This window comes from Macaca nemestrina, chromosome 11 (assembly GCF_043159975.1).
Source record: "Macaca nemestrina isolate mMacNem1 chromosome 11, mMacNem.hap1, whole genome shotgun sequence".
Classification (NCBI taxonomy): domain Eukaryota; kingdom Metazoa; phylum Chordata; class Mammalia; order Primates; family Cercopithecidae; genus Macaca; species Macaca nemestrina.
Window position 1 is genome coordinate 136154330 of NC_092135.1, and position 13083 is coordinate 136167412.

The 13083-nt window shown below is 47.8% G+C and overlaps 1 protein-coding gene across 10 annotated transcripts in view; it reads left to right on the plus strand.

Moving 5' to 3' along the window:
* The window catches only part of LOC105473825 (selenocysteine lyase), a 42949-nt gene that overhangs the window by 24299 nt on the left and 5567 nt on the right, over positions 1–13083 (plus strand). For all 10 annotated transcript variants that reach the window (XM_071073677.1, XM_071073675.1, XM_071073676.1 and 7 more), the window contains 3 exons: positions 492–598; positions 10242–10278; positions 12899–12982. In XM_071073677.1, the coding sequence (XP_070929778.1) occupies positions 492–598; positions 10242–10278; positions 12899–12982 (228 nt within the window). The remainder of the gene's footprint in view (positions 1–491; positions 599–10241; positions 10279–12898; positions 12983–13083) is intronic.

Here is a 13083-nt window from a genome sequence, read left to right on the forward strand (position 1 = left end):
CAGCCTCCTGAGTAGCTGGGACTACAGGCGCCCGCCACCACGCCCGGCTAATTTTTTGTATTTTTAGTAGAGACGGGGTTTCACCGTGGTCTCGATCTCCTGACCTTGTGATCCGCCCGCCTCGGCCTCCCAAAGTGCTGGGATTACAGGCGTGAGCCACCGCACCCGGCCTCTTTTTTTTTTTTAAACCGTGATCCATATGATTTGAGATCCTTGTACAAATTCTATCACATGATGTGCGAGGGAGAGCTGCCTGCCACAGAGCTGGGCACGAGAGTCTAGCACCTGCGCTGCCTCCTAGGTTGGGGTTCCACCCTGCCCAGAAGGCTTTTGTGACTCTGCATGTCAAAAGGGGTGACCCTCAGAGGCGCCCCAAGGAAGCACTGTGCATCGCAGAGCATTTCTCCTGTGTGCCTCTAGGCACTTAGCGTGTCTACAGAGTAGGTCCTTGGAAAGTTCTTGTTGAATAAATGACCAACTTTTCCTTCCAGTTTTATGGTCCCAGGATTGGCGCACTTTATGTACGAGGACTTGGTGAATTTACCCCTCTCTACCCTATGCTGTTTGGAGGTGGACAAGAACGGAATTTCAGGCCAGGGTAAGGCAGAAAGTTAACAAGGTCTCTGACCTACTGACCGTGTCGTTTGTAGAGCAGTGACATTGTAAAGAAACATGGCGCCATTTCTCTGTCTCGTGGAGGCTCTGTAGCAGTGTCCACACTGCTGCTGTCAGAACTGACTCCACTGACTGATTTCACACCTAGGACTTACAGGACCTGCGGTCTCTTTGGGAATGATTGAAAGCAATGAAGGAAATCTCTGTTTCTTTTAACTGCTCCAACGCATCCAATTCCCCTTGTAATTTTGGCCCAGCCCACTGAAGAGATAACTGTTGGACCCTTCATGGCTGAGGCCTGCTGCTGTTTTAACTTCGGGGCCACACAGAAGCACCCTGGTCTCCTTTCTGATAGCTCCTGTGTCCCCTCTAGGTACAGTGACGTGAACTGGGAAATTAGTTGTTGTCCCCACTACACCTTGTGTTAGAAACTTGTTAACAAGAGGCAGAAACAGTAACAGCATAGGGGTGGAGGTGGAGGAGGTGAGGTGAGTTCCCAGGTTTTCTTCTCACCTTATATATCCCACACTTAGTGCTGGAGAAGCTGGCAAACCTGAAATGCCAGTAAGGGCAGACACAAATTGCCCCAACCAAAGCCTGTCCTCTCTAGTCAGTGGACCAGGAAAGGAATGGCCTAGTAAGACAGAAGACTTGTAGACAACACCTGCTTTACCCCAGCCAGATGCTACAGAGGATATTGTGCGGCCACGCCTATCCACGCCTGCAAAGATGGAGCGGGAAGCCCAGACTTCCGCCAATACAGGCTGTAACAAGGCATCCCACACCGCCCCCGGGGGTGTCAAGAAGGCCAAGTAGAGAACCAGGACTTAGGCATCCCCACCATAGTGTCAGCAGAGACCATATAGGGATCTTGGACCCACACCTGTCAGTCACAGGGAGTGTCCTCCCATAGGGTGTCAACATCAGCCAAGTAAAAAATCTTGACGTTGACCAGACATAGGCTCATGCCTGTAATCCCAGCACTTTGGGAGGCCGAGGTGGGCAGATCACTTGGGGTCAGGAGTTTGAGACCAGCCTGGCCAAGATGGTGAAACCTTGTCTTTACTAAAAATATGGAAATTAGCCAGGTGTGGTGGCGCATGCCTGTAATCCCAGCTACTTGGGAAGCTGAGGCAGGAGAATTGCTTGAACCTGGGAGGCTGAGGTTGCAGTGAGCCGAGATGGCACCACTGTACTCCAGCCTGGGTGACAGAGCAAGACTCTGTCTCAAAAAAAAAAGGCTAGGCACGGTGGCTCACGCCTGTGATCCCAGCACTTTGGGAGGTCAAGGCAGGCAGATCACAAGGTCAGGAGATCGAGACCATCCTGGCTAACACGGTGAAACCCCATCTCTACTAAAAGTACAAAAAATTAGCCAGGTGTGGTGGTGCATGCCTGTAGTCCCAGCTACTTGGAAGCTGAGGCAGGAGAATCACTTGAATCCAGGAGGCGGAGGTTGCAGTGAGTCAAGATCGCGCCACTGCACTCCAGCCTGGGTGACAGAGAGACTCCATCTCAAAAAAAAAAAAAAGAAAAGAAAAAAGAAACCTAGACTTCTACTTCCAGTTGGCAGTAATGAATGGCATACCCCTTCTCCTGCCAGCGCAACATCAGAAAATGCCAGCCAAAACAGAAAGGTTGAATAAGATCCAGATTCTCATAATGTAAGGCAAAAATGTCCAGGTTTCAAGTGAAAATCATTCATCATACCAAGAATTAGAAAGGTCTCAAACTGAATGAACAATAATAATACATGCCTGCACTAAGATGATGACGTTAAAATTATCTAACAAATATTTTACAGCAGACACAGTAAACATGCTTCAATGAGAAATTGTGAACACACTTGAAACAAGTGAAACAAACTGTCAGCAAAGAGAAGGACAACATAAAAGAACTAAATGAAAATTGGAAATTGTAGAACTAAGAACTGCAGTAGCCAAAATAGAAAGCTCAGTGGATGGGCTTAATAGAAAAATAAGAGGACAGGGAAGGAAATCTGTGAGCTGAAAGACAGAACAATAGAAATCCAGACCACAGAGAAGAAAGAGAGTGGGGCTTCGGCCGGGCGTGGTGGCTCACACCTGTAATCCCAGCACTTTGGGAGGCCGAGGGGAGCAGATCACGAGGTCAGGAGATCGAGACCATCCTGGCTAACACAGTGAAACCCCATCTCTACTGAAAAAAAAAAAAAAAAAGCCTGTCTTGGTGGCACGTGCCTGTAGTCCCAGCTACATGGGAGGCTGAGGCAGGAGAATCCCTTGAACCTGGGAGGCAGAGGTTGCAGTGAGCCGAGATCGTACCACTGCACTCCAGCCTGGGCAACAGAGCGAGACTCTGTCTCAAAAAAATAATGGGATTTAAAATAGAGCTGCAGGGACCTGTGAGACAATAACAAATGATACAACATTCATTTCATTGAAATCCCCTGAAACAGAGAAAGATAACAGCCTACAAAGGTACTTGAAGAAATAATGGCTAAAAAATTTCCTGAATTTGGCAAGAGACATTAACGTACAGAATCAAGAAACTGAGCAAACCCCAAATAGCATAAACCCAGAGAAATCCATGCCAGAGACATATGATTAGACTTCTAAAAATGAAAGAGAGAATTCTTGAAAGCAGTCAGAGAAAGATGACATTTCACCAATAAGGGAAAAAGAATTTGAATGACAGTGGTCTCATCAGAAACCAGAAAGACCAGAAGAAAGGGGGACAATTATTTTTCTTCAAGTGCTCAAAGAAAACCCTCAAGCCGGAATCCTGTACCCAGTGAATGTATCTTTCAGGAATGAAGAAGTAATCAGAATATTCTCAGATGAAGGAAAACTAAGAATTTGTCACCAAATAGAATAGGCTTTCCTTCTCCTTTAGAGTTTTCTGAATTATGTTTGATAGCATAAGCAAAACTCATAGCAGTATCTCTTGTGGTTCAAAATGTACATAAAGGACATATTTAAGATAATTATAGAAAGGCAAAGTAAAGGAACATAAAAGCAGATGAGGTCTGTGCTTCACTAGAACTTTGAAAAAGACAACACAGGCTGGCACAGTGGCTCACACCTATAATCCCACTGCTTTGGGAGGCCAAAGCAAGAGGATTGCTTGAGGACAGGAGTTCAGGACCAGCCTGGGCAACATAGCAAGATCTCATCTCTAAAAAAAATTCAGCCGACATGGCAGTGCATGCCTGTGGTCTCAGCTACTCAGGAGGCTGAGGGGGGAGGATCACTTGAGCCCAGAAATTCGAGGCTGCAGTGAGCTATGATCACGCCATTGCACTCCAGCCTGGGCAACATAGCAAGATCTCATCTCTAAAAAATTTTTTTTTAATTAGCCGACATGGCAGTGCGTGCCTGTAGTCCCAGCTACTCAGGAGGCTGAGCGAGGAGGATCACTCAAGCCCAGAAGTTCGAGGCTGCAGTGAGCTATGACCACACCATTGCACTCCAGCCTGGGCAACAGAGCAAGAGCCTGTCTCTTTAAAAAAAAGGCCGGGCACAGTGGCTCAAGCCTGTAATCCCAGCACTTTGGGAGGCCGAGACGGGCAGATCACGAGGTCAGGAGATTGAGACCATCCTGGCTAACACGGTGAAACCCCGTCTCTACTAAAAAATACAAAAAACTAGCTGGGCGAGGTGGCGGGCGCCTGTAGTCCCAGCTACTCCGGAGGCTGAGGCAGGAGAATGGTGTAAACCCAGGAGGCGGAGCTTGCAGTGAGCTGGGATCCGGCCACTGCACTCCAGCCCGAGTGACAGAGCGAGACTCCGTCTCAAATAAATAAATAAATAAATAAATAAAAAGACAGTATTGGCCAGGCATGGTGGCTAACACCTGTTATCCCAGCACTTTGGGAGGTCAAGGCGGGCGGATCACCTGAGGTCAGGAGTTCAAGACCAGTCTGACCAACATGGAGAAACCCCGTCTCTATTAAAAATACAAAATGAGCTGGGCGCGGTGGCTCAAGCCTGTAATCCCAGCACTTTGGGAGGCTGAGACGGGCAGATCACTAGGTCAGGAGATCGAGACCATCCTGGCTAACACGGTGAAACCCCGTCTCTACTAAAAAATACAAAAAACTAGCCGGGCGAGGTGGTGGGCGCCTGTGGTCCCAGCTACTCGGGAGGCTGAGGCAGGAGAATGGCGTAAACCCGGGAGGTGGAGCTTGCAGTGAACTGAGATCCGGCCACTGCACTCCAGCCTGGGCGACAGAGCCAGACTCAGTCTCAAAAAAAAAAAAATACAAAATGAGCCAGGTGTGGTGGCACATGCCTGTAATCCCAGCTACTAGGGAGGCTGAGGCAGGAGAATCCCTTGAATCTGGGAGGCAGAGGTTGTGGTGAGCCGAGATTGCACCATTGCACTCCAGCCTGGGCAACAAGAGTGAAACTCCGTCTGGAAAAAAACAAAACAAAACCATTAGCTGGGCGTGGTGGCTCACATTTCTAATCCCAGCACTTTGGGAGGCCAAGGCACGTAGATTGCTTGAGGCCAGGAGTTCAAGACCAGCCTGAGCAACATGCTGAAATCTTGTTTCTACAAAAAGAAAAATGCTGTATGTGGTGGCACAGGCCTGTAGTCTCAGCTACTTGGGAGGCTGAGATAGATGGTAGGATTCCTTGAGCCCAGGACAGACCTCTATGAAGACTAACCAGAAAAACAGAGAAGTTATAACATCAGGAATGAAACAAGGAGTATCACTCCAGGCCCTGCAGCCATCAAAAGGATAAGAAGGGAATGACACAAACAGCTCTACACATAGGAAGTTGACAACTTAGATGAAACTGACCACTTCCTCAAAAAGCACAAACTACCACAACTCACTTGATATAAAATAGGTCATTTGAATAGCTCTATAACCATTAGGAAATTGAACTTACAGCTTTAAAACTCCACAAAGAGAAGTCTTCAGGCCCAGTGGCTTCACTAGAGAATTCTATCGAAGAATTCTTTGTTTAAAGAAGAATTAACATTTCTATACAGTCTCTTCCAGAAAATAAAGAGGAAGGACAACTTCCCGGTTCATTTTATGAACCTAGATCCTGATACTAAAACCAGGTAAAGACAGTACAAAAAAATCCTTTACAGCCCAACATCATCATGAATTTTGATGCAAAAAATATTTAACAAAATGTCTACAAATAGAATTCAGCAATACATAAAAAGAATTATATACAGCTGGGTGTGCTGGTTCACGCATATAATCCCAGCACTTTGGGAGGCTGAGGCAGGGGAATTGGGATCACTTGAGCCCAGGAGTTCAAGACCAGACTGGGCAACATAGTGAGACCCCTCTTCAAAAAATAAATTAGCTGGACATGGTGGTACATGCCTATAGTCCCAGCTACTCGAGAAGCTGAGATAGGAGGATTGCTTGAGTGAGCCTGGGAGGTCGAGTCTGCGTTGAGCTATGATCACAACTGTACACTCCAGGCTGGGTGACAAAGTGAGACTCTGTCTCAAAAAAATAATGATACACTGTGACCAAGTGGCATTTATTCCACAGATGCAAGGCTGGTTCAATATTCAAAATGCAATCTAGAGCCGGGAGTGGTAGCTCAAGCCTGCAATCCCAGAACTTTGGGAGGCCAAGGCGGGTAGATCACTTGAAGTCAGGAGTTCGGGCCCAGCCTGGCCAACATGGTAAAACCTTGTCTCTATTACAAATACAAAAATTAGCCAGGTGTGGTGACGGACACTAGTAATCCCAGCTACTTGGAAGGCTGAGGCACAAGAATCACTTGAACCTGGGTAACAGAGGTTACAGTGAGCTGAGATGGCACCACCACACTTCAGCCTAGGCAACAGAGCAAGACTCTGTCTCAAAAAAAAAAAAAAAAAAAAAAGAAAGGAAAAATGCAATCAAGGCAGGGCACGGTGGCTCATGCCTGTAATCCCCCAGTACTTTGGGATACCAAGGGAAGTGGATCACTTGAGGCTAGGAGTTCAAGGCCAGCCTAGGTGAACTGCAAGACCCATCTCTACAAAAATAAAAAAATTTAATCAATGTAATCTACCATATTAAGAAGCTAACGAATAAAGAAGATAACATGTTCATGTTTGATGCAGCAGAAGCATTTGACAAAATTCAACCATTCATGTTAAAAACTCAGAATAATAGGATTAGTGGGGAACTTTCTTAACTTGATAAAGAACATCTACATAAAACCTACAGCTAACATCGTTCTTAGCGGTGAAAGCCTCAGTGTTTTACTCCTGTGGCTGGAGGAACAAAGCAAGGATGTTCACTGTCACCACACGTATCCAGCATAGTGGTGGAAGTTCTGGTCAGCGCAGTAAGGCATGAAAAGGAAGCAAAAGGCATATAGATCAGAATGGAAGAGGTAAAGTTGTTTCTAATCATATCACACGATTGTCTATAAAGAAAATCCCAAGGAATGTACAAGAAAACTGCTAGAACTAATAAGTGAGTATAGCAAGGTTGCAGGACACAAGATAAACATGCAAAAATCTGTCTTATTTTTATATAATGGTAATGAACAAGTGGACAGTAACATTAAAAATAAAATACCATTTACGACTGGGTGCAGTGGCTCAAGCCTGTAATCCTACCACTTTGGGAGGCCGAGACGGGCGGATCACGAGGTCAGGAGATGGAGACCATCCTAGCTAACATGGTGAAACCCTGTCTCTACTAAAAAATACAAAACCTAGCTGGGCGAGGTGGCGGGCGCCTGTAGTCCCAGCTACTCGGGATCCTGGGGCAGGAGGATGGCATTAACCTGGGAGGCAGAGCTTGCGGTGAGCTGAGATCGTGCCACTGCACTCCAGCCTGGGCGACAGAGCAAGACTCCGTCTCAAAAAAAAAAAAAAATACCATTTACAATGAAACAAAATTACTCAGATATAAACTAGCAAAATATAAAGGACTTATATGCTAAAAATAGTATACCGTGGATGAGAGATATTAAGATCTAAGCAGAGACACATACCATGTTCATAGTTTGGAAGATTCTACATACCAAAGATGTCAGTTCTCTCCAAATGGATACACAGGCCTAACAATTTCTGTCAAAATGCCAGCAGGTAGATCAGTGGAGGAGAATAGACCCATACAGAAATAGGCCCATATGAGTTATGGGTGCAGATACAACCACAGGAGATGCAAATCAATTCAGCAAATGAAAGTCAGCTATTCAGCAGATGGCAAGTTAGCCTTTCAACAGATGGTGCCAAGGCAGTTAGTTATCAATAGGCAAAAAATTAACCTTGACTCAAGTCTTGCACCAAGCTTTTCCAACCTGCGGCCTGCAGCTGCATGTGGCCCAGGACAGCTTTGAATGTAGCCCAACATAAATGCATAAACTTTCTTAAAACATTGGTGGGTTTTTTTTTTTTTTTTTTTGCGTTTTTTTTTTTTAATTTTTAAGCTTATCAGCTCTCGTTAGTGTATTTTATATGTGGCCCAAGAGAATTCTTCCAGTGTGGCCTCGGGAAGCCAAAGGATTTGGACACCCCTGTCTTATACCTCATAAAATAGTATCTCAAAATAGATCATGAAATTAAATGAAAAACATAAAGCAATAAAACCGCTTAAAAATAGGAGAAAATCTTCAAGTTCTAGAACTAGGCAAAGAGTTCTTAGACTTGACACCAAAAGCATCCATAAAAGGAAAAACGGATAAATTAGACTTCATCAGAATTTAAAGCTTTTGCTCTGGGAAAGACCATATTAAGAGTATGGGAAGATAAGCTAAATCTAGGAAAAAATATTTTCAAATGACTTTGACAAAGGAATGGTATCTAGAATATATCAAGAACTTGCAAAACTCAACAGCAAAAATAATACAATAAATTCAATCAGAAAATAGGCAAAAAATATAAACAGACATTTCACCAAAGACGAGACCCATGTAACAAGCACAGGAAAAGATGTTCAACAGCATTAGTTATTGGGGAAATGCAAATTAAAACCACCAGGTATCACTAACACCTATAAAGATGGCTAAAATAAGAATAGAGACACCACCAAATGCTGGTGAGGGTGCAGAGAAAATATCTACTGGTAAACAAGCAATAGCCGGGTCCAGAGGTTTAAGAAAACTGTTCAGCCAAACTTAAGAAATTACTGGGCTGGGTGCAGTGGCTCATGCCTTTAATCCCAGCACTTTGGCAGGCCGAGGCCAGCGAATCATGAGGTGAGGAGTTCGAGACCAGCCTGACCAACATGGTGAAACCCTGTCTCTCACTTCTCAAAAGAAGACATTTATGTAGCCAGCAGACACATGAAAAAATGCTCATCATCACAGGCCATCAGAGAAATGCAAATCAAAACCACAATGAGATACCATGTCACACCAGTTAGAATGGCGATCATTAAAAAGCACCAACAGGTGCTGGAGAGGATGTGGAGAAATAGGAATGCTTTTACACTGTTGGTGGGACTATAAACTAGTTCAACAATTGTGGAAGACAGTGTGGTGATTCCTCAAGGATCTAGAACTAGAAATACCATCTGACCTAGCCATCCCATTACTGGGTATATACCCAAAGGATTATAAATCATGCTGCTATAAAGACCCATGCACACGTATGTTTATTGTGGCACTATTCACAATAGCAAAGACTTGGGATCAACCCAAATGTCCATCAGTGATAGTCTGGATTAAGAAAATGTGGCACATATACACCATGGAGTACTATGCAGCCATAAAAAAGGATGAGTTCGTGTCCTTTGTAGGGACATGGATGTAGCTGGAAATTCTCAGCAGACTCTCGCAAGAACAGAAAACCAAACACCGCATTTTCTCACTCATAGGTGGGGATTGAACAATGAGAACACTTGGACACAGGTGGGGAACATCACACACCGGGGCCTGTTGTGGGGTAGGGGGAGGGGGGAGGGATAGCATTAGGAGATATACCTAATTTAAATGACGAGTTAATGGGTGCAGCACACCAACGTGGCACATGTATACATATGTAACAAACCTGCACATTGTGCACATGTACCCTAGAACTTAAAGTATAATAACAACAAAAAAAAGAAACCCTGTCTCTACTTAGCCAGGCATGGTGGCGTGTGCCTGTAATCCCAGATACTCAGGAGGCTGAGGCAGGAGAATCACTTGAACCTGGGAGGTAGAGGTTGCAGTGAGTCGAAATCTGCTGCACTCTAACCTGGGCAACAGTGTGAGACCCTGTCTCAAAAAAAAAAATTAAGCCCACCCCCCCACACACGCACACACACGCACACACACGCACCCCTCTTGTTCGCTGATGCCTGAAATGTTGAGGACAAAGGTTCTCCCCTGTTCCATACTGTCCTGGTTTGGCAGTGAGGACTAAAGAGAGCTGTGCCTTGGGGCCTGCGGGAGGAAGAGTGCTTGCTTTGGGTTGGCAAAGGATCCAGATAGAATTGTCACAGTGAACACCCAACGCGTCACCCACAGTGGGCCTTGTTGACCTTCACTGGGCCAGGGCAAGTGCAGACTTGGCAGGGGAGGTTTCTGGGGCCTGCAGCTGCCATTGGGATAGCCACATGGCGCATGCTTAGGAAAGATGGAGCGTGAGTTTATTTTTGTTTTAACACAATGACTTTCACGGAGACAGGATTCCTTCCTGAGACATTTGTTTATTCTTGCTGAATCCCTTGTTTCTTACAGGACAGAGAACACCCCAATGATTGCTGGCCTTGGGAAGGTGAGCCCTGGTGAGCTGGAGGAGATGGGTTGATTGCTTTGTCATCAGTGACCCCAGTGGCTCTAGCAGGAATCCGGGGCTTTAGGGAGATCATATTCGTGATCTCATAAACAGACTGACAAGAAAAAGCCTGGAATCTGATTTATCAACCCAGAGATCTGTACTTTTTCAGATGTCTGGATTAGTGGCACTTGCTTAGCATTTAAAAGGGAAAAACTCCTTGTCTCTGTCTCTCGTGACATGAGAACCAGTGATACTCTTACAGCAGAGGCGAAACGTCAGGCCGCAGGTTCACCATTCCCACAGGCGTTGGCAGCGCCCAGACCATCGACCTTCTGTCCCCGATTGGTCTGTGGGTGGCCAATCCAGCACCTGCCGCCAGCCCTCCACGGGGGCCTGTCCTGCTTCTGCCACAGTAACCAGGCTCAGGTTTTGCTGTGCGAGGGCAGGGGTCCTGGTCACGCCTTGGCATCTGCAGGCTGTTCCCTCACTGTGCAGGCCTCTGCTTAAAGGCCACCACCTTCAAGCACCCCTCCATGAACCACAGCTACATTGGTCCCCCCATGTCCCCTGCTGTCACGCTCTATCCCTGACACTGCTTTATTTCCCCTATCTGATGTTTCTCTGTAGTGTGTTCAGATATATGCCCCACTTCCTGCTTCCCCTTCGAAGGGGCTTGTCAGCTCCACGAGAGCAGGGGCTTGGTCTCAGTATCCCCAGTACAGAGAAACGGCTTGGCGCCCAGGAGGCCGGGCCTTGGGAAGAATATGAATGGATCCCCTGTTACTTAGAATACCCAAAATTATTAACAGTGATAACTAAGGCTACATTTACTAGAAGGAAGAGTGTTTTTGTTTGAGACGGAGTCTCACTCTGTCACCCAGGCTGGAGTGCAGTGGCGTGATCTTGACTCACTGCAACCTCCACCTCCCAGGTTCAAGAAATTCTCCCACTTCAGCCTCCAAGTAGCTGGAACTACAGGCATGCACCACCGTGCCTGGCTAATTTTTGTATTTTTAGTAGAGACAGGGTTTCATCATGTTGGCCAGCTGGTCTCGAACTCCTAACCTCAGGTGATCCACCCGCCTTGGCCTCCCAAAGTGCTGGGATTACAGGTGTGAGCCACCGTGCCCGGCCGGAAGAGTGTGTTTTAAGTGGAGTCCAGTACCTGCTCATATTGAACTGAATGATGAAGTAGTGGTGCGGTCCACAGGCTTTGAAATACCAGGGTTCAAATCCTGGCTTGAAGTTTCACTCACCCTGTGCCTTGGGTCAGGTCGCTGGAACTCCCTGAGTCCTGGCTATCCCCCGTGCCAGATGGGAATCATGGTAACAGCTTCCTCGATAGAGCCTCAGCTCACAGTGCTCGAAGCCCCCCAGCCCCTGACCTTCTCCGTGCTCCTGCAGCTGCATCTGCACCTGTAACAGCACAAGTGCCACAGCTTGGTCTCAGCCCCAGCACCACACCCCCGCTGGTTCTTCAGCTTCGCCCAGACCCCGATGCCACCAGCGTGTTAGACAGCCCCCCCTGCTGCCCAGCCTGGACTCCATCCTGCACACGCCCTCCCCAACATTCTTTCCCCCACCCATTCCTTTCTGCCTTGGTTGCGTGCTGGTAGCCCGCACCTGCACCTGCACCTGCACCCTCGTGGATCCCTCTGTCCGTCCTGTCACTGTGATGCCTGTGCTCCTGCCTTTGAACTTGACATCTCAGCTAGGCCCTGGCCCATCTCCTGAGAGACCCATTCCTCTCAGTTCAAAGCCTGTCCCGACCGCTCTCCTCCACCCTCTTCCCACCCTGGGTACCTCCCGCTATCCAGGTTCTCGCCTCTGAAGTCCGGGAGATGCCCTCAGTCCGTCCTTGTCATCGTCCCCTGCCTCGTACAGCACCCGTCCTGTCTGTCTGGACTCCAGAATATACCCACTACCGGCCTCATGTCCATTTTCTTGGCCACTAACCCTAGACCAAGGGTCTGGATGCCTGCCATGGCCTCCTGGGGGCCTGCTGCTGCCATTGTCTACACAGCCACAGAGTGACCAACACACAGGCCAGTCAGACCATCGCATCCCTCCCTCAGAGCCTCACTGCTTCTGCCCCGTGACCAGGCCTGCAGGGCCTGTGGATCTGTCCCTGGGCCTTCACCCCCTCTGCACTCTCCACCCACCACACCAGGCCCCTCTGTTCTAGAGACAGAATGACTGTCCCCTGCAAAGCCCTTGCTGAGACGCCACTCCCTGCCCTTGTGCAGCCATCTGCCACCACCCCACCTCGGGCCTGCGAGGTCCCTTCACAGCGCCAACTGGTGGGTAGGAGTCTGTTCCCCCCGCCCCTGCTTTTGTCTGTCTGCCTCTTGGATGCTGGCTCCTCAAGGGTTGGGATCCCCTTTAGGGCTGCTTTGCTGGGGCATCTCCAGTGCCTGGCGCTGTCAGGAAGTGCCTGGTGGAGTCAATTTCTGTGGCACTTCCACACCCTCCAAATGGCAGCACTCAAAAAATATGGTCTGTCTGTGACTGTCAGGAGAATGAGCGGTTTCAGGAAATGCTGCCTGTGCTGTTGAAAGCTTTTTTGCCCTCCTTTGTTTTGCAAGAATTGTGCTTCCACTAGTGTGTCTGCCCCCAGGCCGCGGAGCTGGTGACCCAGAACTGCGAGGCTTACGAGGCCCACATGAGGGATATCCGCGACTACCTGGAGGAGAGGCTGGAAGTGAGTGCAGTGTGGGGTGGGTACCAGGAGAGGGAGGGTGTGTGGGGCAGGTGCCCGGAGGGAGAGGGGACGTGGTGCTCCTAGACCTCAGGACCTATGGG